The sequence below is a fragment of the Tripterygium wilfordii genome, chromosome 3 (assembly GCF_013401445.1).
Source record: "Tripterygium wilfordii isolate XIE 37 chromosome 3, ASM1340144v1, whole genome shotgun sequence".
NCBI lineage: Eukaryota > Viridiplantae > Streptophyta > Magnoliopsida > Celastrales > Celastraceae > Tripterygium > Tripterygium wilfordii.
In genome coordinates this window covers 7,851,990-7,879,441 of record NC_052234.1, presented here as the reverse complement: position 1 = coordinate 7,879,441, position 27,452 = coordinate 7,851,990, and the positions used below count along the sequence as shown (strand labels likewise).

The 27,452-nt window shown below is 37.2% G+C and overlaps 3 protein-coding genes and 1 long non-coding RNA gene across 4 annotated transcripts; 1 reads left to right on the top strand and 3 right to left on the bottom strand.

Annotated features, from left to right (window-relative positions):
* Positions 1 to 838: 838 nt before the first annotated feature.
* On the bottom strand, positions 839 to 7,332 carry LOC119994962 (ubiquitin-conjugating enzyme E2 variant 1B-like). The gene is made up of 5 exons (XM_038841304.1): positions 7,143 to 7,332; positions 5,463 to 5,602; positions 1,921 to 2,046; positions 1,717 to 1,843; positions 839 to 1,090 (listed from the first exon to the last, which is right to left on the bottom strand). The coding sequence occupies exons 1-5, from the start codon at positions 7,168 to 7,170 to the stop codon at positions 1,032 to 1,034; spliced, it is 480 nt and encodes a 159-aa protein (XP_038697232.1). The 5' UTR covers positions 7,171 to 7,332; the 3' UTR covers positions 839 to 1,031.
* A 1,061-nt stretch (positions 7,333 to 8,393) lies between these two features.
* LOC119994968 lies at positions 8,394 to 8,806 on the top strand. Its single transcript, XR_005467583.1, has 3 exons — positions 8,394 to 8,461; positions 8,578 to 8,648; positions 8,726 to 8,806. It is a non-coding gene; the product is annotated as an uncharacterized LOC119994968 (long non-coding RNA).
* Positions 8,807 to 12,971: 4,165 nt separating this feature from the next.
* Positions 12,972 to 14,935, bottom strand: LOC119994861 (1-aminocyclopropane-1-carboxylate oxidase homolog 1-like). The gene is made up of 3 exons (XM_038841269.1): positions 14,342 to 14,935; positions 13,641 to 14,028; positions 12,972 to 13,483 (listed from the first exon to the last, which is right to left on the bottom strand). Exons 1-3 carry the CDS (start codon positions 14,869 to 14,871, stop codon positions 13,247 to 13,249), a joined length of 1,155 nt encoding a protein of 384 aa, XP_038697197.1. The 5' UTR covers positions 14,872 to 14,935; the 3' UTR covers positions 12,972 to 13,246.
* Positions 14,936 to 17,738: 2,803 nt separating this feature from the next.
* On the bottom strand, positions 17,739 to 20,384 carry LOC119994956. Its single transcript, XM_038841294.1, has 2 exons — positions 20,312 to 20,384; positions 17,739 to 19,792 (listed from the first exon to the last, which is right to left on the bottom strand). Exons 1-2 carry the CDS (start codon positions 20,365 to 20,367, stop codon positions 19,258 to 19,260), a joined length of 591 nt encoding a protein of 196 aa, XP_038697222.1. The 5' UTR covers positions 20,368 to 20,384; the 3' UTR covers positions 17,739 to 19,257.
* Between the last annotated feature and the right edge of the window lie 7,068 nt (positions 20,385 to 27,452).

Here is a 27,452-nt window from a genome sequence, read left to right as displayed (position 1 = left end):
GCCAATAATAACTCCTTCATTACATCCGGTAATACCTCCCTTTATTGCACCAATAATCTCCTCCTTATTGACTTCATTAATAACCACATCATTGACTTTCACATCTTCCTTCAAGAGATGCGTTTTGCATGGACCCAATTGCATGGCCAGAACTATCCCCAGATTCTTTGATACGTAAACGTCTAGCCCGGTTATAAGCATTCTTATGGTTACGCCCCTGGTCTTCATCAGAATAGCATTACTCTCAGAAAATTTGTACTACCTTGTCAAAAAAAAACAAAGAAAATTGATAGTAGATACTTACATTAGTGCATAATTGATTAAGATTACGTCAATGAGTGCTGACACCATGGTTAAGCCTCATTAAGGGGAACAAAAAAGAAGATAAATGACAATTTCCTAAATTGGATGTTAAGGGTATCAAAATGTGATCTTTAAATTCAAAGTAATAAAAAAAAAATAGGTTGAAAAGTGATCCACGCCTTTGCAATTGATAAGGAATGCAAATTACATGTTTTCTTTTTCAGTATCAAATTCAAATTCCATATTAAAAAAAATATAATCATAAAAAGCATTGTTTGTATTGTGTTAAATAATTACAATGTAAGTTTTATGTGATATACTCATCCAGAGCTTGAGCCCCCAAAAACCCAACTTAATTCTTATTAAAAAAAAAAAACTTGATTAATTGCTCCTTTTCTCAAAGGAAAAATGTAAAAGCATAGATAAGCTACGGCTTCATACATACAAATGATTTTTTAAAATATATGTTGGAGTTAACCTAAATATTTGAGATAAAAGCTTCCACAAGGCTAAAAATAACACTCCAAAGTCCAAATGATGCAGATAGGGCATTAAGAACACAAATCATATCAAAAGATAGAAAACAGTTGTCAATTCATTCAATTATCCATTCATTTACCCACATTTTTTATGGGACTAGGATCATAATTGGAATCTCTTAGTATAGTATTACTATATACACAGTCATTCCTTCTTTCAACTCCTCACATATTCATCTCACATGCACCTTATAGTATACAACACTTGAGCACTAGCCCCTTTTGTTCAATTCTTGCATCTTCATTCCCTGAAATAGTGCTTCATAAAGTTATAATCAATACAAAGATAACTAACTATACTCCAAAGATATAGTGACAGCCAAAAGATAATCTATATCGAATCCAAGTAGTTGAATCGATATCCCAAGTACATATACCCTTGAGCATGTATTAGTGGATCTAAACATAAATGTAGAAAGGATATGTAAGAAAATCATCCAGAATGGTTTGGCCATGTACAAGATAAGAGATAATTGTGCTTCCCCTTTGAAAACTTGAGAAATTTGAGATACTAAGAGGAGAATAGAGAGGTGGTCTTAATAACATCGATGCAAGAGATACGGAAACTATAGGATTCATGGCAAATGAGAATTAATGTAATGAATACCCTTGATTAACCCTAAGGGCCTACTTGGATGGATGTTTTAGAGAGTTGATTGGATTGTAGGAGAGAGAGTTAAGTGGGGTGAAAGAGGGGGAAGTTCCTTCTAACATAACTGCCTAAAATCCCTTGCAAGAACCCTTCAATACGAGGTTAGCGAAAGCTGTCCTACGTCATATTCATATAGCGGATTCAAATTACTTGAGAATAAGGCTCTGAGATGAAGATGATACATAGAGACATGATATAGAACAATAGTAGGATTTGACACACCTTCAGGAGGCTGAGCTAGCTTACGGTTTTGTGGAGACATCATTTCTTTCTTCAACTGAGTCAATATGTCTTCCATCGTACACTCCCTTTGCCAATTAGCAAGCATGGGGAAAAGCCTTGGTTCAACCTAGCAAGTTGGCCCTCCATGAAACCATTTTCAACCATTTCAAAAGAATGAACCACACCAAAAGGAATTTCACTCACCACTCCACTGTCCTGGTTAATGCATCTCATGTTTATCCGTGTTTGGAACCTTACACTAGGTCGATTGTCAGGATAATCCTTGCCACAGAACAATTTCAACTGGTAAATTCGCCCCTCGTGAACAGTCTGGCAACAGAGTAAACAAATCGATATCATTTTCCTTATTCAAGATCTACTGAAAGGTAAAGAAATAATGTTTAGCACAAAATTAAACATCTGGTCTCAAGGCAATAGACAGAATATACAAAGAAATTTCCTTAAAAACCGCAGACCTTGAAGGAGGATTTCACAGACCATATTGAACACTTTTAAGAATGTGATTTGATACAATATTTGGAGATGCCAGGAAGTGCTGACAATTCCACACACACAAAGATGTGCTTGCATCATATCCCAAAACAGTTTACATGAGCCTCTTATGGTTAGATAGAAATTAGCAAAAATTCAATGATTAGAAACTTCGAGTGTAACATCAAGAAAGAATAACAAAAGTTTAATTGAACCACAGATTTATTTTGTCATACAACTCATACCATGGCCATGCACGCCTGAAGTATGCACAATATGACCAGAAGTTCCAGTCTAGAGTTTCTTTTCTTTTTTTAATTGTTTTTTGGATGCAAAAGTAATTTTACTAAGGAATGCTATGTCACAGCAACCCAAAGGAGAAGAGTACATAGAGAGAGCAACAGAGAAAACAAAAACAAAAACTATGAATTAGGTTACATCAAGACTACGAATTTCAATAAATTGCTGCCATGTCTTGACAACTTAGAATTTGGTAATGGAGTACCAGTTATCCATTAGCTTGTCTAACCCAATGTCTTTCCCAGAGGAGTGTTGTATCTGTCCCAACCAAACTAACCAGAAAGTAATAAAGGGGATGTGCAGCAAAAGTTCCCTTTAATTCTCCAAACTCCAGCCCCACAACTCAGTACTCAAGTTTCGCTTATTACCCATCAAATTCCCATCATTTGGAAGATTGAATTCTATATTTTGTAGGTGCAGCTACAGTGCAATAGAATGTGGTTAACAAATTCTGCATCCTTTTTACAAAAAATACATCTTGGTGATGGTCAGACCTTGCATCTGAAGGTTATCCATCATTAATATTTTACACAAAGTGCTTCCCCTATGAACAAAGTTTTTTAAGGAGGAATTTTAGCTTCCCAAATCCATTCCCAAGAAAGTTTGCTCTGCCTATGTGAAAATTATGCTTCAGTATTTCATTATAATAGGATCTAATTGAATAGCTTTTATCTCTGGGGAGAACCCAACGATTTTGATTTAGTTGTTCTGTTTATAAATTTTGCTTTTGTGAAACAGAGCATATAAAATCTTTAATAGCTATCACCATGGAAATTCCGTGATAAAAAAAAGTTTACATTAATAAATTTTTCTCTGATGTGATAATATTCCTAGTTGCAGTCCCAAAGAGCAGAACTTAGAGTTTTGATCAATTTCACGAATCAAAGTCAATCTGATAATTCAATGCACTGCGGTTGTTTTGCTTCCACTATTTCAGCTATGGTTTCACTAGTCTTAGCTTCTCAGTAATTGCATAGCTAGCAAAACCTCGTATATGAGGAGAATTCAAGCACTAATCCAAGTGAAAGTCTTCCCTAATGTTGGACAAGGTGAAATTCGGACCTCCCTTTTCTTTCCGTGCTAGTCATAGTTCAGCGACCATTCCAACCTATTCAATTCTTTTATTTTTCACTGTTTTCAGGGTAGATAGTTCATCAATATTTCCTTGAAGTTGCTTGCCTGTTCCCATTTCCATCTCCTTTCGATTTCCTTTAGAAGAGCACAAGCTTCAGCCTCCATCCGATAATAGGAGACTCCCAGGCAGGCAATGTCTCATCATTTTGGACTCAGTAGTCAGCAGTGGCTTGATTCGGCATGCTTTCACTGTTTGACATTTTTTTATAAGGACTGTCTGGCAATTTCCCTTTCCTTTTTTGTTCAATTTCATTATGTATTCAGGCACATACCAGGGATAAGGTCTTTGGGTTATGGGCTCTGGATTGGTATTCTGATACTTTTTTTGGGCATCCAGGCTTTAGAGGGTTTGGATTGAACTTCGATTAATGAAGGCGTTCTCAGGTCTATTATTTCTATTTTGGTGCCAATCTTTGACATTTGGGGTAGGCTTGATAAGAATGTTGATAATGTTGTGTACTTGTGGGATGAGCTGTTTTGTGTAGAAGGAGAAGGATGTATCTGATGATGAAGGGGCAGTAAAAAGGGCAGGGATTGAGGGGGTGAAAAAAGTGTGCGAGGAAAATTTTGTTAGTTGGAATCATGAAATGTCATGGTATATGTGGTGGACCGGTGGTGGAAGGTAAGGGTGGGTTGGGTAAATGATAGCTTCTTAGTGTCCAATCTAGCATCAATCAGCAAAGGAGAACACTATCACATAATTTCAGTCCTTTTAACAAGAAAATGCACTACAATGTTATTTGTCATTTTTCCTTTTCCTTCCTGAAAACAAAGCTACGTAAAGCTTGCCCTCTCACCTATAACGAGGGGAAAACCCCATGTATTAAGTGAGTGTCAGGTATAGTGCTGAAGAGAGAATTCTCAAGGAGATAGTTCCGTCCTACAATCTGTGAACAACTTCTAGAATGATTCCTCTTATGGGTTGTGACTCTCCATGCTTTGTCTATGTATCTCATAGGAAAAACCGTCAGGGAAAGCTGAAGAGAGATATGTCATGGTTTATAGTCACTTTTTAATGGTTTCCAAGAAATTTGTTGATTGATTCATTTTCGTGGTTGGCTTCATATCCCAAGCTTCTTTCTTAAAATCTCTAAGGCATCATTCTATGATTTTGCTGGCAATGGGTGCTTAAGCAACCCATTGTACGCTAGAAAGTGGGCCACATCTTTTTCTTTTCAATTCTTTGAATGTCTATTAATGTAATTTCAAGTGAGCCCGAAATGGTGGAATTTCAGCCCGAAATGGAGCCTCTCCACATATTATGTGAGGGTAAGGTTTGTGTGCATCTTACCTCCTGCAATAGGAGGCTTGTGAATGCGAGTTTTTGCCTTACCATATAAGGTTCCATTCCCAGACATGTCAGCATGGCTGAAACCCTTTTTTCTATGTAAAGGATTTCTAAGGGTATGTGATTAATTAATTCAAGCCATTGGTAATTGGTTAGAAGACATAGAAACAATTCCAATTATATTAGGGCTTAAGATGATAAAATCTGATAGGAGCTCCTAGAGTTGTTCATGCTTAATTCTGCAAGAAAACCCTGATTCAAATTGATCCAAATGCTAATTGTGCGATTGACAATAATTTTTTCCCTTAAAATTAGTGTCTGAATTACCCCAACTCTACCTTTTCTTGAACTAGAACTTGAGGGCTGGCATTTTAATCCAATATAGGACAAGCATACGATGTTAGTACATGTGTTTTCACCTTCCATATCCAGTCAGTCACACGTGTAATGTAGCTTAAAATGCAGATATGCAAGCATACAAGGGTAAGAAGTGTGCAAGATAAAAGAAACAACAAACAAAGAAATGACATACGTTAGGAGGACCAATAATTGTTCCTGTCCATGACTGCATCAAAATATCATCAGCATCATCCATGCCATAGCTGACTGTTCCATCCCCAATTCCCTTTTCTCCTCTTTCAAGCTCCTCCAGTAATCTGAAATTCCTAGGAACTGCAAATGACGGCAAAATTCAGCTACATTAACCATGCACTGTAATCAAGAACCATGAAGAAACAAATTAATGACAGGGACCATAAAACAATGTTATGGCCAGAGAAACAAGCTTCAACATATTTTTTTTTCAGAAGTTGATAAAGGACCACATGTTCAATTGCCTATATTTACCTGCAAAAGATACTACTTCCATCATGGTGTTCCTGACATGGGTAGTCCATTGCTAATAAAATGGATATGGTTCCATAAATCTTATTCTGATCTCTAGAAGTCGCCTTCCAATTGACAAACTAGAATTCTAGTGTCTAAACAATTTCTTATAAGTATTATTCCAAGAATTCCATCCTACACATTCAGCCTCTTCAATGCTATCACAATGAAATAAGCACCATGCATAATATAAATGAGGCATTCCTCACTTTATTATATTAACACACTAAGGGTTAAAGCACTCTCTGTATGTGTTTCCCAAGTTACACAAACACACAGTTTTATGTAGTATAGATCATTCAGAACTTGATCTTCGCATACAGCATATATTAAAGGCTTCTATGGCATCTTTGAGCACGGAGCTTGTTAGTTGTACACCAAATGAGCTAGGCATGCTTGTGTTTGTTTATGATCCCATAGAGAAAAACCTAAGCAATCGAAAAAAGTACATCCAAAGAATTTGAATCTGAAATTTCAAATTTGGAGGTACGAAACCTCATTTGTTTTGACAGGGGAGTACAACTACAGACACTCATGTAGCTCAAGGCCAAGTGTGAATCTTGCAAGGCAAAATACTAAATCATAGCAAGAGAAATCTAAGCAAATCAACTGTTCTGACAGAATTAGTCTCATTTTGTCTAGAGACCAACACACAAGCAGATCTATTTAACAGCAGCATGAACCTAATGAACTCTTTTCCTCTTAGTAGGTAAATTGACACAAAATGAACCTCCTATTCCATACCAAATTAAACCACTTTAAATTCTCCATGAAGCAAGTGTAACTGCATAACAAGAGAATTGGGGGTGGATGCCAATGAAAGAGCAAATTTCTTCAAGGAAGTTTATACCTAAAGCCACTAAACTACAGATTCTAATGATTCACACCTTCCGAGACTCACTCCAAAACATCCATAACAATTACACAGAGGCTTTCTCTGTCTCCCATTACCATCTATTATCTTGTTTGATTGATATTATTGAAGAAACAAATTGTTAAAGCACATAATGTGGCTGAGTTGTTCATTGAAGAACTACATTAACTGAAAAGCTCTCTAATACCGTTATACCCCTCAAAGGCCAAAAAACCCACGAATTCAACTCAAACGTTTAAGCATTTCATGCGCTCAAAGCCTCCAAACTTACAGAAACCAAAACCACACAAATCCTATTGAAGAATAAATGATCAGAGAACACCTAATCACGTATAAAAACGTTCATACAAACTGTGAAGGACAATTGCGAAGACCAACTCGAAGAGGGGAAAGTATGAACAATAACTGAATTGAAGATAGAATAAAACTAGGGTGTCCAAAAAGTTTACTCACCAACAACACTGGATCCTTCAGAGCCCATTGCTGGATATCGATATTTAGAGAGACAAAGAAAAATACTAGGTGTTCTAGGAGATCGTTTATGCTTTCATTTGCAGATGAAGAAACTGATATGGCGGAGACCGAGAGACCGGAAAAGTGGAGTGAAAAAATGCCTTCTCAGTTTCACCCTCGGCACGATAGATTGGCCGCAACTACACACTGGCCCATGAACTTTATAACACAACAAATACACCCCTCAATCTGGCCACGCACTTGTCACGTGACCATTTGAATACCTTTCTATTGTAGTATTGTACAGTTTTTGAACATATACAATATAATGTTGTACGGTTTTTGAGCATCTTCATATACTGATTTAGAATTTTTAACCGAAACCGTACCTCCTTGATCATTTTTCTTTCAAGTGCCTAGATTATCCGCACATGACAACTCCAGCTACCTCTAAATAGCTTCTTCTTGGTGATAGCCCCACCTCCAAGAACTCTACTCAGTACTCGGTAAATATGCCTACATCTCCTCCTTGAGTTTTATTACCCATGCATGAACTCCACCTCTTCATCATATCCGACACACTTTCTAGTACACCACAATGCCGATGCATCTCCCTATGTCTAGTACCTCACGGCTCACCTTGATACTTCACACACAGTGCCCATTGTGTAACTTATATTGAATTTCCACAACCTTGACTTGCACTTGCCACAAGCCCAAAATTGATCCATTGTCAACACCTGATAATTTTATCTTAAGATAACCTTCAATCGCCTAAGAAACTAAATCCCTAAGCTGAGATACCAATTATTGGGAAATTAACCTCTCAGGATCCTTCCTTCGGAATTATTGACAAATCAAAGATAAATTGAACTTGAGATAACACAATCAACAAATAACACAAGATTTACGTGGAAAACTTCAAAACGGGAAAAAAAATCATAGGTGTTGTTAGAGACAACCAGAAAAACTTTCTGTGAAAACCCAATTGAAAAAAAAATGGTGAAGTGTCCGAACACCCAAACAAAGTGTCCGGACAACTCGAGCAATTTTTGAGCAGTTTTACACTCAGTCTCGATTTGTTCATAAAGTGTCTGGACACTTTTTGAGCCGTCCGGACACTCGACGATAAATTTCATTTTAAAACACATTGGGACAGTTCTGGGTTTATTATTTCACTGGTTTTGACAGAGAGATAGCTAAGAGAGAGAGAACCAGAGAGAGAAGAAGGATTTTGGTGTGAATCAAGGAGGAAGGAGTTTGAATTGAAGCTTTTGGACTTTCTAAAGCTTGGTTTTCAAGATTTCTTCAATATTGAGGTAAGATTTCCATGGATTTAAAGCTAGGGTTTATGGGTTTTGTGAGATTTCGTGAAATTGGAGGCTTTGGGGTAAAAGTTTGTTGTTTAATCAAAGTTTATGTATATTGATACTAGATTTGAGCTTGGATTGAAGTGTGGAGATAGGAGGAGAAGGGATTGAGCAAGGGTTTGAAGAATTGACTAAGGTAAGTGTCTTATTGTGAATATATATGTTGAAATTGATATTGTTGGAAGGGAAGTGATTGTAAATGTTATGAATTAGGTTATTTGAACTTGGAGAAGTGGTTGCTAGAGTTGTGGTGAGGTTGTTGCTCAAACGAGGTAGAGATTTTCTTAACCCTTAATCTCAAACCACTATTGGCTACCCGAATTGTGTTAAATTCATTAGTTTCCGCCTTTTTGTTCAAGGGGAAACAAACCCTGGTTTGTATGTTATTGTGCACTCAAATTGTTATGTTGTATGTTTAATGTTGAATGCATTACCCGTGGACACTCGATCATCTATCGAGTAGTCAATACTCTTGATCACATGTTTTAATGAATTTGCGCGCAAATAAATTTAGTTGCATAACATTCATGTGTGATGTTGCATTTGTGCATGATGGAAGTGGTGGTTTGGATTTTGGTACGTACGTCAACGTGTACTAGTGGTTTGGGTTATTTGGCTCTAGTGACACGGGTGATGGTACTTGTGTGAACCTGCACTAGTGGTTCCGGTTAATTGGCTCTAGTGGCATGGTATGGAATATTTGTGAGAGCATGTGCTAGTGGTTCCGGTTAATTGGCTCTAGCGACATGACTCGGATGGATGTACAGATTGCACTTGTTTGACGACATGGCATATTGTTGCATAGCTTTATTTCTTATGACATTCTGGCCTTATTTATCATTTTATGCTCCCATTCGATATCCCTACTGAGCGTCCTGCTCACCGTGTTATATTTTCCCCTCCTCAGGTGATATAGGTACTGGCGCTAGTGCTCCGACTACGGATCAGCGGGGAGGAGCGTGACGTGGATGGCTTGGACTTGTGATGGTTTGTTTGGTGTGGTGTTTATGTGGTGATGCTTAATTGGTCTTTTGTTTGAATATGTATTAAGATACATATTAGTACGTATTGTCATGGATAGTTTTGGCCTGAGGCCTTAGTATGTGTATGAATATGGATTTGTTAATGGTTATGGCCTGAGGCCCTGGACTATTAGTTTGGTGGTATGGGAATTGGTTGGTTTTAAATTGCTATGTTTTATGCAGGAGGCATTCTCCGATATACGGGGAGGTGCTGCCGAATTTTTGTTTAACATTGTGTTGGTTTAATGGTGAGTAAATGGTATTTGAGTCTTGATTTTTAGGTGGCGACACGTGGGTGCACACACGTGTTGTCAATAAGTCATGTTCCTGGGACGGGTCGTGACACTTTCACACCCTTGAACCCATATTCGAACCACGAGAGATACACCAAGAGATAAACCACAAGGTTTTCCTCACCTTACTCTCTCTCAGCCGCCTTTCTAAATCCAGATAAACAAACAATAAGAATTAGGGTCAAGTAAACCTAGAAACAAGTCCTCTATTTATATAAAAATAGTGCAGCCCCGACAGCTGTCCAGACAACTACTCAGCCAGTCTCGATGCCTAGTCCTTCTCCCACATTCTGACTTGATTTCTAACAGAGCCGTGCGAACAACCCTACCTCCCTTCCGGACGGGTTGTCCATATTTCCTCAGGGAAAGATCTCCAGTAAGCCTCCACTGCTGCTTCACGTATTCAATCATCCTGTTCGAACGGTTACCTGAAACACGCTACACCGCAATAGATTTTGACTCTACATATGATCTGGCCCGATGTTAAATTTCTGATGAAATCTAACAATATGTACGTATAAGATTTTACCAGAGAGAAGATGAGAATTGGGAGGGCAAAAGTTTTTTATTGAAACATTTTATGTTTGTTTTAATTTTTGATGTCATGTAAGCTCGTTTTTTTTTTATATATATATTTTATGCCATTTAGGTAATTTAGCTATCCGAAATAGCTAAAAACTTTTCGTATGACTTGTTTGAAACAATTTAGAAATTTAGATTCCCAAATTGAAACATTTGAAAAATGAGTGACTGAGTTGAACATGATCGGATATTTCAATGACCAAAAGTTATCTTTCCCTTGAAAAGCTGCAACAAAAGCCACAGAAACCCGTGGTTCGTGGTAAGAATCTAAAATATTAATTAATATTTCCTAATACAATTATAAACTTATAAATACGAATCTAACAGAGCCTCCAAATCAAAATCATCATCAATCACAATATCACTTTTAGCCCTCTCATTAGCACAATCATTACTAAGGCCTTTCCTTTACCTCCTCCGCAAATGACTCGATTCGAGAAATCAGTTGATAAATAATATTAATATCAATTTTGAGATGGATAAGCTCTTTAAGCACAATCTCATTACAAAGAGCCTTAAGTGGAATAGTGTAACTTTGTGCACTACTAACCACACCATTCAAATCAACAAGCGAACTGTCAGGGATTTGAAGATAAAGATTGTAACAGTATGTCATTCATATTTTAAGAAATCCATCCTATTGGGTAGGTCTGGGACCGGGTCGGGTCAATTGGTTATCAATCAATTATCGGCCCGACCCGATCAACCGACTATGTCAATTATTGGAAACCATTATCGGCTCAACTTTTATTGGTCGGATAATGATTGGCAACCGACTTTGTCGGTTGTCCAATGGGTCGATTTTTGGGAACAACCGACGTTTCACAAGAACCATATAGCAAATTAGCAATTTCTAGAATTTTCATGTCAGCAAAAACACATCCGCAAAGGGAAGAGCTGAGATATCCTAAGCCAATACACATCAAGACCAAAAGAAACAGGACAATAAACCAAATATTTACCACAATAGAACCTGTACAGAACAACACAAGAAGTCCAACCAATGGAAATTCCCAAGCGACACAGAAAAACGAGAAAAATGAAAACCAGTAGAATCATCCAGATAACACCGACTGTAGGAACATTATGAGATTAAAACCCAAATCCCAAAAAAGCCACAAATAGACGCCATTGAATGTTGAAAGCGAAAGGAGTTTCTAATCTCAAACAACTAAGAAAATCACAGATCTTTGTCGAACACTAGAGGAAGGATTGCTCAAGTTAGAGATCTTGATGAGAAAGAAGTCACCGAAGAGTCAAACCATCGATTTGAGCAAGTTGGGAGAGGAGATCAAGAAGGAAATGAGGAGAAGTGTTAAGATTTCATAAAGTTGTTTTTCTTCTGAATCTCTGATGCTGCTTAGCTTCGTGCAATTAGGGATGAGTGTTCAATGACCAAAGTTTGTTTACCATAGTTACTTTCAACTTTCAAGTGGTCTAAGACTCTAAGAGTCTAAGTCTTCTTTTAATAGTAAATAACATGACTAACAAATATATTAACAATTAACATTGCAGTAATAATAACATACTAATATACTGCAATTTAATACTAATTTGAGTCATTTCTTTTAATAGTCTGTTAACAATTAACATTTCAATAATAATAACAGACTAATATACTTTAACTTAAAACTAATTTGAGTAATTTCTTTTAATAGTTAGTTAGCTGATAATTATCGGCCAACTAACTTTTGGGTATTTTAGAAACCACCAACAGACCCATCTTTGTATCGGTCGGGTGAAAATATAGACCTGACTTCATGGGTCGGTTGGCGGTTGATTATCGATCGGTCGGTCGGTAATGGGTCGGTTGGTCGATAATGACCGATAAAACCAACCCAATCCCCAGCCCTACTATTGAGCAACTCGACCTGCTCTAGCTCACCAGAAAGAAATGTGGTTGCACCATATAATGGATACCGGAACGGATCAACGAGCATAATGATGATAGAGAAATTAGAGAGTTTTGATAGATAGTAGAGTTTGTGGTAAAAAAATAGTGTGATTGAGGGTATTTTATTAATGTCACGTGGGCCATAATGCCCTTAAAAACTAGCTGTTTATAGTCGTCGGGTGCCAGGCGGATTGGGCCTGGGGGGATGGAAACCCCAGCCCGTGAAGGGGAAATGGCCTCCGGTCCATTTGTGACCTCTAATCACACTTCATTCCTTCCTTGTTAGTTCTTAGTTCTCACTCTCTCATCTCAAGCAGCAATCTCGGCCATGTTTGATGAAAAATTAACAGATGAGAAATCTTCCTTGTTTGCCACACTCCGCCATTTTCATGCTTCTCTGTACAATCTTCAACCGAGTCAAACTCTCTGTTCAAGAGATCCACAACTCTATGCAACTCCACAGGATCCATGCCTCCTTGAGCCAAGACCAGCAGCAAGTCAGCAACTGTGCAGTACTCGACGTCCCTGCAGATTCTTTAAATTGAGACAAATTGCCTCAAAGAAGTTGAGAGAATGGTAGGAAAATTTTCTGGGTTTTGGACAGGAAAATTTTGCTCTCTAGCCTAAGGTTTGAAGCCCTCAATCCAATTACCCACTAAAACCAGAAGTAAATTCCCACAACCAAAAACATTCTTATTTATTTACATGATGATCACTCATGAAGAGTCGAAGAGACGCACACAGTTCGTTCGCATGAAGTACATTAATTAGAACCACTGGTTCGTTCAGTTAGGTCTAGTCAAAACCTACCATGAGCGAACCAAGCCTAGTTCGAAATTTTAATATTACAAATTCTAAAAAGCATAATTATGCGTTGAGACCCTTGGGCCCAGAGTCTCTTTGAGATCTGCAAAAAGCTACAAGCTTTGAAAATTTATATGGCTTAAAGCCTATAGTGATTATTCAAAGGTTCTCCTACCACGAATCTCTTCTTAGAATCTGATAACGAGAATGCCTGATACAAAGCTGGCTTTTCTGTTGATACTAATTCCTCAAATGGTCCATACAAGTCATCGATGTTGCTAGCGTTGAAAAAAGTTACAACTGAAGCCCGCGGTTCGTGGTAAGAGTTAGCCAACACTCTGTGCTCTACATTCTTGTACTCATCATTACTAAGAACCTGAAAAAAAAAAATACAGAAATCTTGAGAAAATTAGCATTATAGTAACTAATCATCGGTCATGACCTATAACTTAGACACACGGAAGATATTTCTTAGAATCTGAACCAAGGTAAGGTCTTTGGTTGAGTCACCTTTCGCGCAAAGACTTTTTTACCTGAAGTATGTCGCCGACATTGATAAGAAGAGCTCCCGGAACAGGCTTAACATCCACCCATTCTCCATTGTGCTTCATTTGCAACCCACCTACGTGACCTTGCAGAAGTATCGTCAATACCGCGGCATCTGTATGAGATACAGCTCCAAAAGTTAAGTCAGGCTGAGGACAATATGGAGAGTAGTGGCACAGCATTGTTCTTCCTTCTAAGAACATCATCTTCTTCAACTTTCCTTTTTCCAATCCCAAACCCTCGCACAGTAACTCCATCAACACCTCTCCCACCTGTTTGACCTCTTTATCCCACTCCTCCACCTCATTTCTGCATATCTCTGGGATTTCCTCTGGCTCAAAATTGCTAAGAGATGGCATAACATGCAGAGTATCTCTACAATAAGAAATTAGTGCGAATCAGTTATCTCAATTGCAGAGTACAAGAATTGATCTAGTAGTGGTATTTTCTTTCAATGTTACAAATAAGTTACTTTTTTTTTAATCTGTTTTCGGTCAAAAAATAAAATCCTCGGAGAACTTTGCATAACTTAGCTTGTAAACAAAGATGTCAAAAGCCTTTTAATTCTGGTTTTAGGATTACAAATTACTAACTTTATGTTGTTTCTACTAAACGTGTACGTCTTGCTCTTGAATATTAGTCTTGTGGATCAGAACATAAATTGAAAAATCGAAGCCCTGATTCTTACCTCCAAGTTGCAGCTTTGCAGTAAAACAAGTCAATGTTAGAACTAAAATGTACACTGCGATTCAAATCTCTACTATATATGCGTGACTTGATCTCCGTGGGCTGCTCGTGAAATGACTTAACAGCTCCAATCATGTTTTCCATGACCTTCAATGGAATCCCATGATTGACAATCTGAAAGAAACCCAACTCGCGACAGGCATGTGCTACTTGTTGGACTAGCACAGGCCTTTTGTCCGAGTCAACACCGGAGAGATCGATGGTGGGAATGATGTTAGGATTGGAGGAAGTTGGGACTATGGTTGATAGGCTGTCAGGTGGGTGGATGAAGAAGGGAGGAATGGAGGTGATGCCCGAATCGACAAGGCCCTTCACTCCGGCCTTTGATTCATCGAATGCTTTCATATCTTTGAGACGGTCATACGGTTTGTCATTGGCCGATATCGCTGTTGCTGCCATGGATATGGTTTTTCTTGCTCTAGCTGTGTTTGCAGTGGAGAATGAGCAGGTATAACTAGATGGTTTTGGCATATAAAGAAATTAAGAGGTAGTAAGAATATTATAATTCATTGCTGAAAAAAACACCAATAATGTCGCTTAGAAGGATTTAGATAAGTATAGATTTGCTTTCCATTATTTATTCATGAATTCGAACAATAATTCAAACCACTATCAGATGAAAACGACAACCACTTGGCAACAAATATTATTGGAATTGGTTACGTAATGCCTTAGCTAAGCATATAGGCTTGTCTAGTTCTCTTGTTGATTTGGAAGAAACTATATATAATACTTAACTAGATGCGAAACCCGCGCTTTGAGCGGTTTGTGATAAAGAACTTCACTATCTCATATTAATCAACTAACATATACTGAGGAATTTGAGAAAGATCAATAAGTATAACCAATAATGAATGAAAGAAAGGCATACCAAAGAAAATTAAGTGAAATATAAAATAGCATACAATAGGGATCACAAAGAAAAAATCACACCCAAAAAATAAGTTCTATAAATCCTCATCTAAATGAACAATAATTTCTTCAATCTTCACCATTACTCTGGCAGACACAATAATTCTATAAACCCTCGTCTACATGAGTCTCCTAGTAATATCATCTTCAATCATCACTGACCTAACAGTCCAAAAGAACAATATCAAGCATTATCAACTCGCCTGACGTCAGCTTTATCGACTCAGCCCCTCAACCTGTTCTTTAATCCCCTTCGCCGATGACATCTCTTCTGCTGCTGTTGAATCCAGTTGCTTCATCTCTGATCGGTAACATGCACCCATCAATCCTCTGCTTGAATACATAACAAAAGGCAAAAGAGGGACCTCAATCGCATAGATCCCACGCTTCGTGTCACAAAGCTAATTCGAAATGACGATAATGAGAAATCATATATAACTTTTCTGAGTCCCTTAATACTAATTACTAACGATAACTTTTCAATAAACTCACAATAATAGTCTGTACAAAATTAATTCTCATATATTTTAAAGCAAATTCCACTAACACCTCTTAGTGGGAATGCAAGCCCTTAAGTGTGAACAACAGTTAAGATAAATTTAATATGATTTAATTTGATTTAAAACAATAAATAAATAAACGTTATTTGTGTATGTATTTAAAACTTTATTTTTATTTAGTCTAATCTTTACCATAAATCCAAGTGGCAATCATAGAGCTAATTTAGGAGTTGATGTGGTAGCACCAAAATCATTTATTTATTCAGTAATCATATTATGTATATGATATCTTAAACATTTCAGGCATTTTTTAAGGCATAATAATTAGTGAATATCAAAAGGTTGTATTAATTGGTCTAATATGACTACAAAATTTGTTTATTTCTTTCATATGTTTGTATTCTGTATCTATTGGGCAGATATCGTCTTTTGTTTTACTTTAAAATACAACCAAAATATAGGAAGCTAGGTAGGTGTATGTAACAAAAAACATTGTACCTATCTCGGCCAAACATTCCTTTATGCAATAAGGGAATACTCAACTGAAAGCTCATTCATGAATTGGTTCCACCAACCCTGAAAACAAAAATGGTTAATGAGTTTGACGGTCTGGTTAGATCGCAGACATTCTGACGGTCTGGTTAAGTATATTAGAATTTTTTTACATCAAAATTGAAAATGTTAATTAGTCAAATAAATAAAATAATAAATTAATTGTAACTATTAATAAATTAATTTATTATTAGATTAATTTTAAGCATAAATAAATATAAAATTTTAAAATTATATTACATTTTTAATTATTTAATTTTATTAAAGTTAAAACAATAACTACTTTATTAAATATTTTATTAAAATTGTGGGGCCCACATTAATTCTTGTAAAAAGTCAAAAAGTTAATAATTATGTGGGCCTCACAATTAAAAAAATTTAAAAAATAATATGCGGAACGTATTCGCTAGGGAAGCTCGTACACGGAACTTCTCAATATGCGAGCCGCATGTCTCCTGGACCAGAAGCTTCTATCAATACCGCTTGAGCGCTCCTTTCTGCTCGAGCAGGACCCTGACAGACCAGTTCTCCGAATTTGTCTAGAATTAGGTTTTCTTGATTCTAAAAACTTTGTATAAAGGGGGGCCACATTTCTAGGGTTATACACATTTTTTTCTAGGTTTTTGGGATTGGATACCTTCTTTTCTCCAAGCTTTTGCAAGGATTCAAAGAATCAAGGCTTACTTCCGAACTTCAATTCCATCAATCTCAAAGGGGTTTCTCCATCTTCTTTCTATGAATTCTCCTTTTGATTTTGTTTTTGTCCCTTGGATAATGGGTTGTAACTAAACCTCTTTGCTAGGGCTTGATGTAGCCTAGTATGAATATTACAAGTATTTCAATTTAATGGATGCATAATTTTGGTTCAATGATTATTGTCTTTAATTGCCATGCTCATAGTCTATTGTTTATTTGATTGCTTGATCACCAATTGAATGCTCAATTAGGCTCATCTAGCTAGGACTAAGGAACGAATCGAATTCACGTGTCTTAGTGGAATTGGAATTAAAGAAATCCATTGTTGACTGTTATGAACAAGGTTTAAGGTATTGACTGGTTGTTATAGTTTTTTAGATCGTAATGAGTTATTAGACTTGGGTTAAAAAACAACGAACCGAACAAGATTAATCCATTGTTAATAATATTTATTGGCACCACGAACGAACGAACCAACATATTTTAGAAAGAATCAACCCTTAAATCGGAACAATAATTGTGTGTTTGTTAATTGAATGCTTGCGATAGAATTGTTACATGAAATCATTACCCTAGTGTCAGGCCGATAGAAAATCTACTTGAATTGGATTAGGATATCCTACATGCCATCTCCCGTTCGTAGACTTCAATTTAAATCTAAATTAATTTAGATTCATATCTTTTTTTTTGGTAGGCAACAATATATCAATATATTCAAACAAACGAAAACAGTACAAGAAACAAAACAGGGCATCGAAAAAAGATGGCCTGAGAAAATGCAAGAATCAAAACAAAAAAATACAAAATAGTTAAGCATCCACTTGATGTCCATAAACATTTTAAGGGAGGAGAGCTTCAAGTTGTAAATGATGGGAGATGGCCATGAATAAGTGCAAAATCTGAGACTTCTTGGAGATGCAAAGGAGATGACCATGATTAGGGCATCTAAAATGCAGTTATTTTCGCCATTGCGAGGGTTATGAATGTTGGACAAAACGCAGAGCTTTTGGAGCTGGAACACTTTGACTTATGAATCTTCAACTGAAAACTGGGTTGTGGATGTTGAATGACCACTAAAAACTGAGCTGGATTGGAGCAGAATTTCAAATTATGGTATGTGTATGCTGGATAACATGCTAAGCTTTTTGAGTAGGCACACTTTGTCGTATGAAACTTCAACTTCACCTGAGAGTAGTAAAGCTGAGATTTGAAGCAGAAAACATGAAACTCAAGATATCTTCAATTTATATTTTCAGCCCCAGGTCTCTGCCATGTATCTCATGTAAGATGCATCCATGCGGTTGTGCTTGTAACCACCTTGCCATCTGATGATAGCATGTACTGATACCACCTGGTTGTGATCCTAAACAAAAGTGAGAGGACCAGTTGTGCTAGCAACAAGAGCACATAGAAAGACACAGAAAGAAGAAACCAAAAGGGGAAGACACCAGGAAAAAAAAGGAGGAAAGGGGAGCAACAAAAGGACAAAAGAGGAGGGGAAAAAAAAAACAAAAAAAAAAACCACTCTTCCATGGAGCAAAACAGCACGAGGACCCCAAAGAGAAGACCAAAAAAAACACACGAAAGGAGAAAGAAGTAAAACACACACCCCAGACCTCAGTGTTACCCATACCCAGTGTTTAGACCAAAAACACACTCACCCAGTGTAAGAATCACAACACATATCCCCAGATATACACAGTGTTTAACCCACAAAACACACGCACGCAGTGTTTGCAACCCCAACAAACACCCAACATATTGATCAAAAAACGCAGAGAAAGAGAACACACACCCCCAATCCCCAATGTTTTTAGAACCATCTCACATAATCAGATGAGCGCCTGACTCCTTCTCTTGCTAGCAGATCAACCATGGCATTTCTTTCTCGCCGAATATGAAGTATCTGGAGATTTTGTAACTGCAATTTTGCAATGCTGATTGCGTTCATTGATTGTTCAAGTCGCCAAGGTGTGACTCCATTTTTTGAGACCCATTTGAGAGCATTTTGAGAATCTGTTTCCAGAATAATCCCTACATGTGAGGGCAAAGCCGACAATGTATATAACTCCAGAGCTTTTCTAATAGCTCTTAACTCTGCTTCATTTGATTCGCAAATTCCAATATGGCATGAGAAAAAGCATATTATCGAGCCATACTCACTTCTCAACACACCACCAATCCCCGACCTTCCCGGCTAACCTAATGAGGATCCATCTACATTCCATTTTAACCAACCATGACTTGGGGGATTCCACGTTAGTGTTGTAGATGATCTTTTAGATCTTATATTTGTCCAGAATTTTATGCACTCCGAGGACTGAGCCAGCTGAAAACTTTGATAAGGGAAATGAGGCACTATGTAAGTAGCCCAGTATTTCAATCGAACAAAAATTAAATGATATATATCCAGCCAGTTGACATTCTTTCCTTCAAAGATCAGCTCATTTCTTGCCTTCCAAATAGACCACACAACCACATAGAACAATAAGCACCATATTTTCCTCTGTGTGGTCCCTTGTGAAACCATAGACTCCCATTGTTCAAACATGTCATTAATATCAGCAGAGGGACACCAGCAGAAACCCCACCATTTCATAATGCGATACCATAGGGATAGAGGTCCAGCACATTGGCAAAATAAGTGATCAACAGATGGTATGACTAGATGGTTTGTCATTGGCCGATATCGCTGTTGCTGCCATGGTATGGTTTTTCTTGCTCTGTGTTTACTGTGGAGAATGAGTAGGTATGACTAGATGGTTTTGGCATATAAAGAAATTAAGAGGTAGTAAGAATATTATAATTCATTGCTGAAAAAAACACTAATAATGTCGCTTGGAAGGGTTTAAATAAGTATAGATTTGCTTTCCATTATTTATTCATCACTTCGAAGAATAATTCAAACCACTACCAGATGAAAACAAACAACCACTTGGCAACAAATATTATTGGAATTGGTTACGTAATGCCTTAGCTAAGCATATAGGCTTGTCTAGTTGTCTTATTGATTTGGAATAATCTATATATAATACTTAATATCTTAAACATTTCGGGCATTTTTTAAGACATAATAATCAGTGAATATCAAAAAGTTGTATTAATTGGTCTAATAAGACTACAAAATTTGTTTATTTCTTTCATATGTTTGTATTCTGTATGTATTGGGCAGATATTGTCTTATGTTTTACTTTAAAATACAACCAAAATATAGGAAGCTAGGTAGGTGTATGTAAGAAAAGAAATTGTACCCATCTTGGCCAAACACTCCTTTATGCAATAAGGGAATACTCGGCTGAAAGCTCATCCATGAACTGGTTCCCCTAACCCTGAAAACAGAAATGGTTAACGAGTTTGAGAGTCCGGTTAGATGGCAGACACTCTAACACTCAAGTAAGTCTTCAAGATTATAACTAGCCAAATAATCACAAAAACGAACTTAAACTTCACCTCTGGTGTCTCTTCTTTTTAAGTAGATAAAGAATTAAATGTCCATTACCTTTTGTCAGACTAGACTTACGTGACAGTTATACCACATCCCTTAATTTTCGATGCATTCCATGGTCTTCAAATTCGTTTGCTTGCAAGATCCTCAATTTTATAATATGCTTCAGGTCCATTGATGAACTTCACTTTAATTTGTATGGGCTTTCCCAATTTGCTCCCAAGTTTCCATCTTGGGGGTTCCTATATTGCCCCATACTTTCCTCAAGACTAAATACCTAGGTTGAAAACTTCTCGCCATCAGCTTCTTATCATGCAAACTTGCAAGTTCATGCTGATTTGAGGGCAGTTTTAATGCCACCAACTCTCCCCTCTATTGAGTAAGATCAAGGTTAAGAGTTAAGGCTTTGTCATTCCACCCTTTCTCAAGTTCGAGTGTTCGGCTAGTCGGAAGGCCGATCTTTAATGGGATGACAACCTCTGTCCCGTAAGTAAGAGAGAATGGCGTATGTCTTGTCGACCTTCGTGGCGTAGTCAGCTGTGTCCAAAGTATGACCAAGAGATATTGAATTCATCTCTCTTTAGTAGAAGCCTTTGCCTATTTGTTCCCTTGTGGGTAAATTGGGGTCAAACACCTATTGCGGATGGCATATCCATCACAGAAGTCCCTAAATGGCTTGCTATCAAATTGGGTTCTGAAACAGGGTGTACGAGATGCCAAATCATGTTACTATTGATTCCTACACAAACCTTTTCATTTCAAAATTAGTAGTTTTGGATAGGGGTTTGCCCTCTATCCAACTCAGTGAAATAGTTGGTAGCAGTAATCAATCATCTCTTGTCTCCCACTGCCTTGGAATTGGTACTACAAAGTCCAGCCCCATTGGGTGAAAGGCCATGGGCTTGTCAATAGGTTAAGTTCTATCGTTAGTTGTTGTGAAATATTAGAGAACTTCTGGCATTGCTCATGACTTCTAGCAAATGCTTTGCAGTCCTCTTGAATTTACGACCACCAGTATCCACTCTCCCACCTGTTTGACCTCTTCATCCCACTCCACAACCTTATTTCTTCATATCTCTAGGATTTCCTCTGGCTCAAAATTGCTAAGAGATGGCATAACATGCAGAGTATCTCTACAATAAGAAATTAGTGTGAATCAGTTATCTCAATTGCAGAGTACAAGAATTGATCTAGTGGTGGTATTTTCTTTCAATGTTGACAAATAAGTTACATTTTTTTTAATCTGTTTTCGGTCAAAAAATAAAATCCTCGAATAACTTTGCATAACTTAGCTTGTAAACAAAGATGTCCAAAGCCTTTTAATTCTGGTTTTAGGATTACGAATTACTAACTATATGTTGTTTCTACTAAACGTGTAAGTCTTGCTCTTGTGGATATCGCTGTTGCTGCCATGGATATGGTTTTTCTTGCTCTGTGTTTACTATGGAGAATGAGCAGGTATGATTAGATGGTTTTGGAATATAAAGAAATTAAGAGGTAGTAAGAATATTATAATTCATTGCCGAAAAAAAGACTAATAATGTCGCTTAGAAGGGTTAGATAAGTATAGATATAAGACCATTTGCTTTCCATTATTTATTCATGAGTTTGAACAATAATTAGAAGGGCTTAGATAAGTATAGATATAAGTATAGAAGGCTTGTCTAGTTGTCTTGTTGATTTGGAAGAATCTATATATAATAATTAGTGAATATCAAAACGTTGTATTAATTGGTCTAATAAGACTACAAATTAAATTTGTTTATTTCTTTCATATGTTTGTATTTTGTATCTATTGGGCACATATTGTGTTTTGTTTTACTTTAAAATACAACCAAAATATAGGAAGCTAGTTAGGTGTATGTAACAAAAAAAATTGTACCTATCTCGGCCAAACACTCCTTTATGCAATAAGGGAATACTCGGCTGAAAGCTCATCCGTGAATTAGTTCCCCTAACCCCGACAACATAAATGGTTAACGAGTTTGACGGTCTGGTTAGATTGCAGACACTCTGACGCTCAAGTAAGTCTTCAAGATTATCACCAGTCAAATAATCACAAAAAAGTACTTAAACTTCACCTCGGGCGTCTCTTCCTTTTATTTAGTTAAAGAATTAAATGGCTGTTACCTTTTGTCATACTAGACTTACGCGACAATTATACCATATCCCTTAAATTCGTTTGCTCGCAAGATCCTTAATTTTATATGCTCCAGGTTCACTGATGAACGTTACTTTAATTTGTATGGGCCTTCCCAATTTGCTCCCAACTTTCCATCTTGGGGGTTCTTGTATTGCCCCATACTTTCCTCAAGACTAAATACCTAGGTTGAAAACTTCTCGCCCTCACCTTCTTATCATGCAAACTTGCAAGTTCATGCTGATTTGAGGACAGTTTTAATCTTCTTATCATGCAAACTTGCAAGTTCATGCTGATTTGAAAACAGTTTTAATGCCACCAACTCTCCACTCTATTGAGTAAGATCAAGGTTAAGAGCTAAGGCTTTGTCATTCTGCCCTTTCTCAAGTTCCAGCCTTCGGCTGGTCGGAAGGCCAATCTTTAATGGGATGACAGCCTCTGTCCCGTAAGTAAGAGAGAATGTTGTATGTCCTATCGACCTTCGTGGCATAGTCAGCTGTGTCCAAAGTACGATCAAGAGATATTGAATTCATCTCTCGTTAGTAGAGTCCAGATGCTTCTTCAGTCCATCAAGAACAATCATGTTAGAAGCTTTTGCCTGTCTGTTCCCTTGTGGGTAAGTTGGGGTCGAATACTTGTTGCGGATGCCATATCCATCATAGAAGTCCCTAAACACCTTGCTATAAAATTGTGTTCCATTGTTTGAAACAGGGTGTGCAAGATGCCAAATCGTGTTATGATTGATTCACACACAAACTTTTTCATTTCGAGGTTTAGTTTTGGATAGGGGCTTGGCCTCTATCCAACTCAGTGAAATAGTTAGTAGTAGTTATCAATCATCTCATGTCTCCTAATGCCTTGGAATTGGTTCTACAAAGTCCAGCCCCACTAGGTGAAGGGTCATCAGCTTGTCAATAGGTTAAGTTCTATCGCTAGTTGTTGTGGAATATTAGAGAACTTCTGGCATTGCTCACGTCTTCTTGCATATGCTATGGAGTCCTCTTTAATTTACGACCACCATTATCCTTGTGATATAAGTGCCTTAACCTGCCCCCGTATGGGCCTCGCAACTCCCCTCAGGGATTTCATACAACAATTGATCATTCTTCTCGAGATGGAAGCAAATTGTAGGTAAGGACTGGTGAATCACCTTCTGTACAACTTTCCTTCCGGAGACAACCAGAAACAGGATGACTTTAGAGTGATCCTCATGGCTTCCTTCTTATCTAGGGCTGAGCTTGGTTAGGGACACCTTAAGTTGTTTAGTCGGTATACTAGGTTTCTCTTGAATGTCAATTATGATTGTCTGCATATGAGGTTGACTCAGTCGATCGAATGGAGGAGAACCTTGATTGTCATGATTCACAGACTCTTCTTCCTACTGGTTTTGAGGAAAAGAAATCGCCTAACCTTGCTTCTGTCATCAACATGGGTAATATGCCCCTTGGGACTTGAGGGATCTCAAAGTCCTCCAGCTTCTCTATTATTCTCTTTACTTCGGCCATATAGGGAATCCTTGCCTTAATTTTTGCCACATACTACCTATAAGTTGGCTGACAATTATCTATGAGTATGAGGAGATCTTTATCCTTTTCATGCCTAATTTGATTGCATCTCATAATTTACACAAGAGCTCTTCATACTAAAACATTTGTTGGTGGCCTAAAATTCTAACTTTATAGTTTGCTCAATGATATGGTCCTCTGAGAAGTCAAGACTATTCCTGCCCTGCCCCACACTCCTTTATGGTCAAAGAGCCATCTACCATGAGTTCCCAAGTGTTTGCGGGATTAACCTCAAAAAATCCATACCTCTTCAGTTGGCAATGATGACATACTAGCAAACTTTGCTAGAAAGTCGGCCATTAGCTGAGTTTTAATGAGCGTTCTTAATACAAAATGAATTTCATATTTGTGAGCTTTATTGCCCACTTGGCAACCCTTTCCAAAAGATCAGATCTACATATGATGCTCCTCAGAGGATAGGTAGTCACGACCTCGATGGAATGGCCGTGAAAGTAGTGATTGAGTTTTGTGGAGGCTATGACTAAGTAGTACAATTATTGTTTCAACGGAGTATATCTCATCTCGATATCCAAGAGCATCTTACTCACATTATATATTTGCTACTCTGTCTTCGTCTCTGCTTTTAAGAGAATGACACTTACAATAATTTTCGACTCTACTAAGTACATCTTCAGTTTCTCACCCTTGACAGGGGTGGTTAGGAGTGAGAGTCACTACAATTAGTCTTTTAGATCGACTTGGACCTTCTCACAATCTTTGTCCCTTTCAAACTTTTTTGGCCTGTGTAGACTTTTGGAAAAAAAAATATGGCACTGGATGTGCATATATTTATACACACATTTGTCCATATTTTATATATCGATCTTGGTAGATTTGATTGGATTGTGTTGGTATTACATAAATTATTTGTGTTTTTATTGTAAGAGAGTCGGCGCAAAATTATGAAGTGGAAAGATACGAAGTTGGATGAAATTACGTCGAGAAATGAGCAATATTGAAGTTGAAATTTGTACAAGGCCACTCAAGCGCAAATAACCGCTCGAGCTGCCCAGTACATGAGTCCGTTTGGTAGAGTGGTTGGATTGATTTTCAATGCTAACGGAAAAGCTATGAGAAAAAAGCTGAGAGAAAAAAGCTGAGCTTAAAGCTGTGAAATATGCTCTAAGGTGTTTGGTGAACTAATAGTTGACGCTAGTGGATAAACTGTTGACTAAAAGTATTGTCTTGAATTTAATAATAAATTTTCATAAATTTTTGTATCATTTTGTTATTAAAGTTAATTTAATAAATATTATTTATTATTAAAATTAAATTAAGTATACTAGAATTTTTTATATCAAAACTGAAAATGTTAATTAGTCAAATGATAAATTAATTGTAAATATTAATAAATTATTTATTATTAGATTAATTTTAAGCATAAATAAATATCAAATTTTAAAATTAAATTAAATTTTTAATCATTTAATTTTATTAAACTTATAAACAATAACTACTTTATTAAACATATTATTAAAATTATGGGGCCCACATTAGTTCTTGTTAAAAGTCAAAAAGTTAATATTTATGTGGGCCCCACAATTAAAAAAATTTAAAAATAATATGCGGAACGTATTCGCTAGGGAAGCTTGTACACGGAGCTTCTCAATAAGGGGGCAGCATGTCTCCTGGACCAAAAGCTTCTGTCACTGCCGCTTGAGCGCCCATTTCCGCTCAAGCGGGTCCCTAACGGTTCAGTTCTCTAGATTTGTCTAGAATTAGGTTTTCTTGATTCTAAAAGCTTTGTATAAAAGGGGTGCCACATTTCTAGGGTTACACACATTCTCCAAGCTTTTGCAAGGATTCAAGGAATCAAGACTTACTTCTCAACTTCAATTCCATCAATCTCAAGGGAGTTTCTTCATCTTCTTTCTATGAATTCTCCTTTTGATTTTGTTTTTGTCCTTTGGATAATGGGTTGTAACTAAATCTCTTTGCTAGGGCTTGATGTAGTCTAGTATGAATATTGCAAGTATTTCAATTTAATGGATGCGTAATTTTGGTTCAATGATTTTTGCCTTTAATTGCCATGCTAATAGTCTATTGTTTATTTGATTGCTTGATCACCAATTGAATGCTCAATTAGGCTCATCTAGCTAGGACTAAGGAACGAACCGAATTCACGTGTCTTAGTGGAACTGGAATTAAAGAAATCCATAGTTCTCTAGATCGTAATGAGTTATTAGCCTTGGGTTAAAAAACTACGAATCAAACAGGACTAATCCATTGTTAATAATATTTATTGGCACTGCGAACGAACAAATCAACATATTTTAAAAAGAATCAACCATTGAATTGAAATCATAATTGTGTGTTTGTTAATTGAATGCTTGCGAAAGGATTGTTACGTGAAATCCTTGCCCTAGTGTTTGTCTCCTATTGGATACAAAATCTGAATTTTATTTCTTTGCTTGCTTATTTTCTTTACATCAATCACTCTTTCATTCTCCTACCTTTTCTCAATCATTCATTAAGTTAGGTACATTAATTAGATTAACAAGTCTATGTGGGATGGACCTCATACTTGCATACATTGTGCTATTCGTAGACTCTTGTACACTTACGAGAATTTATTACATCATCGCGTGTCAAATGACTTACTGATAAACTTGTTGAAAGCGGTTGCCATCGTAGGCAATCATTTCTTTGATCAAACTCGTCCCCCTCCAAGTATTGATGGATATTATCTGGTTCGAGTCGACCTCAATCCCTCTTCAAGTTACCAATTGCCCGGGACACTTTTCTGAGCTTATGCCAAAGCCATATTTTGACGCGTTAAGTTTGAGCTTGTAAAGTTCCAGCACATCAAAGACAAATTGAAGATCAGATAAGAAATCTTCTTCTTTGTCAATCTTGACAACCATGTCATCAATGTACACTTTGGCTGCTCATCCTATCATGTCTCCATGAGACTAGGGATATTCCTCACTCCATGGCATGGCACCTTTCGCTCATCCATTCTGCCCGCCCGTCCAGACGCGGCGCCCTTTTTCATTATCATCTACCGCCCTTTCTTTCCTCCCGGCTATTCACGCATGAAGATCGTCGTATGTATGCTCGACTTCGGTTGCCGGTGCTATAGGTAGGAGTACATTATGGCAGGATCAGTCACCCGGGCAAACCAACCCTCCTCCAAGAAGCAATTATTTTTGTAACAGTCCCTGGTATGTTGCCACTGTGTTCTTCAGTCCGAAAGGCGTAACTTTGTAGCAATAAGTGCTTCTTGGAGTGAAGAACGATTC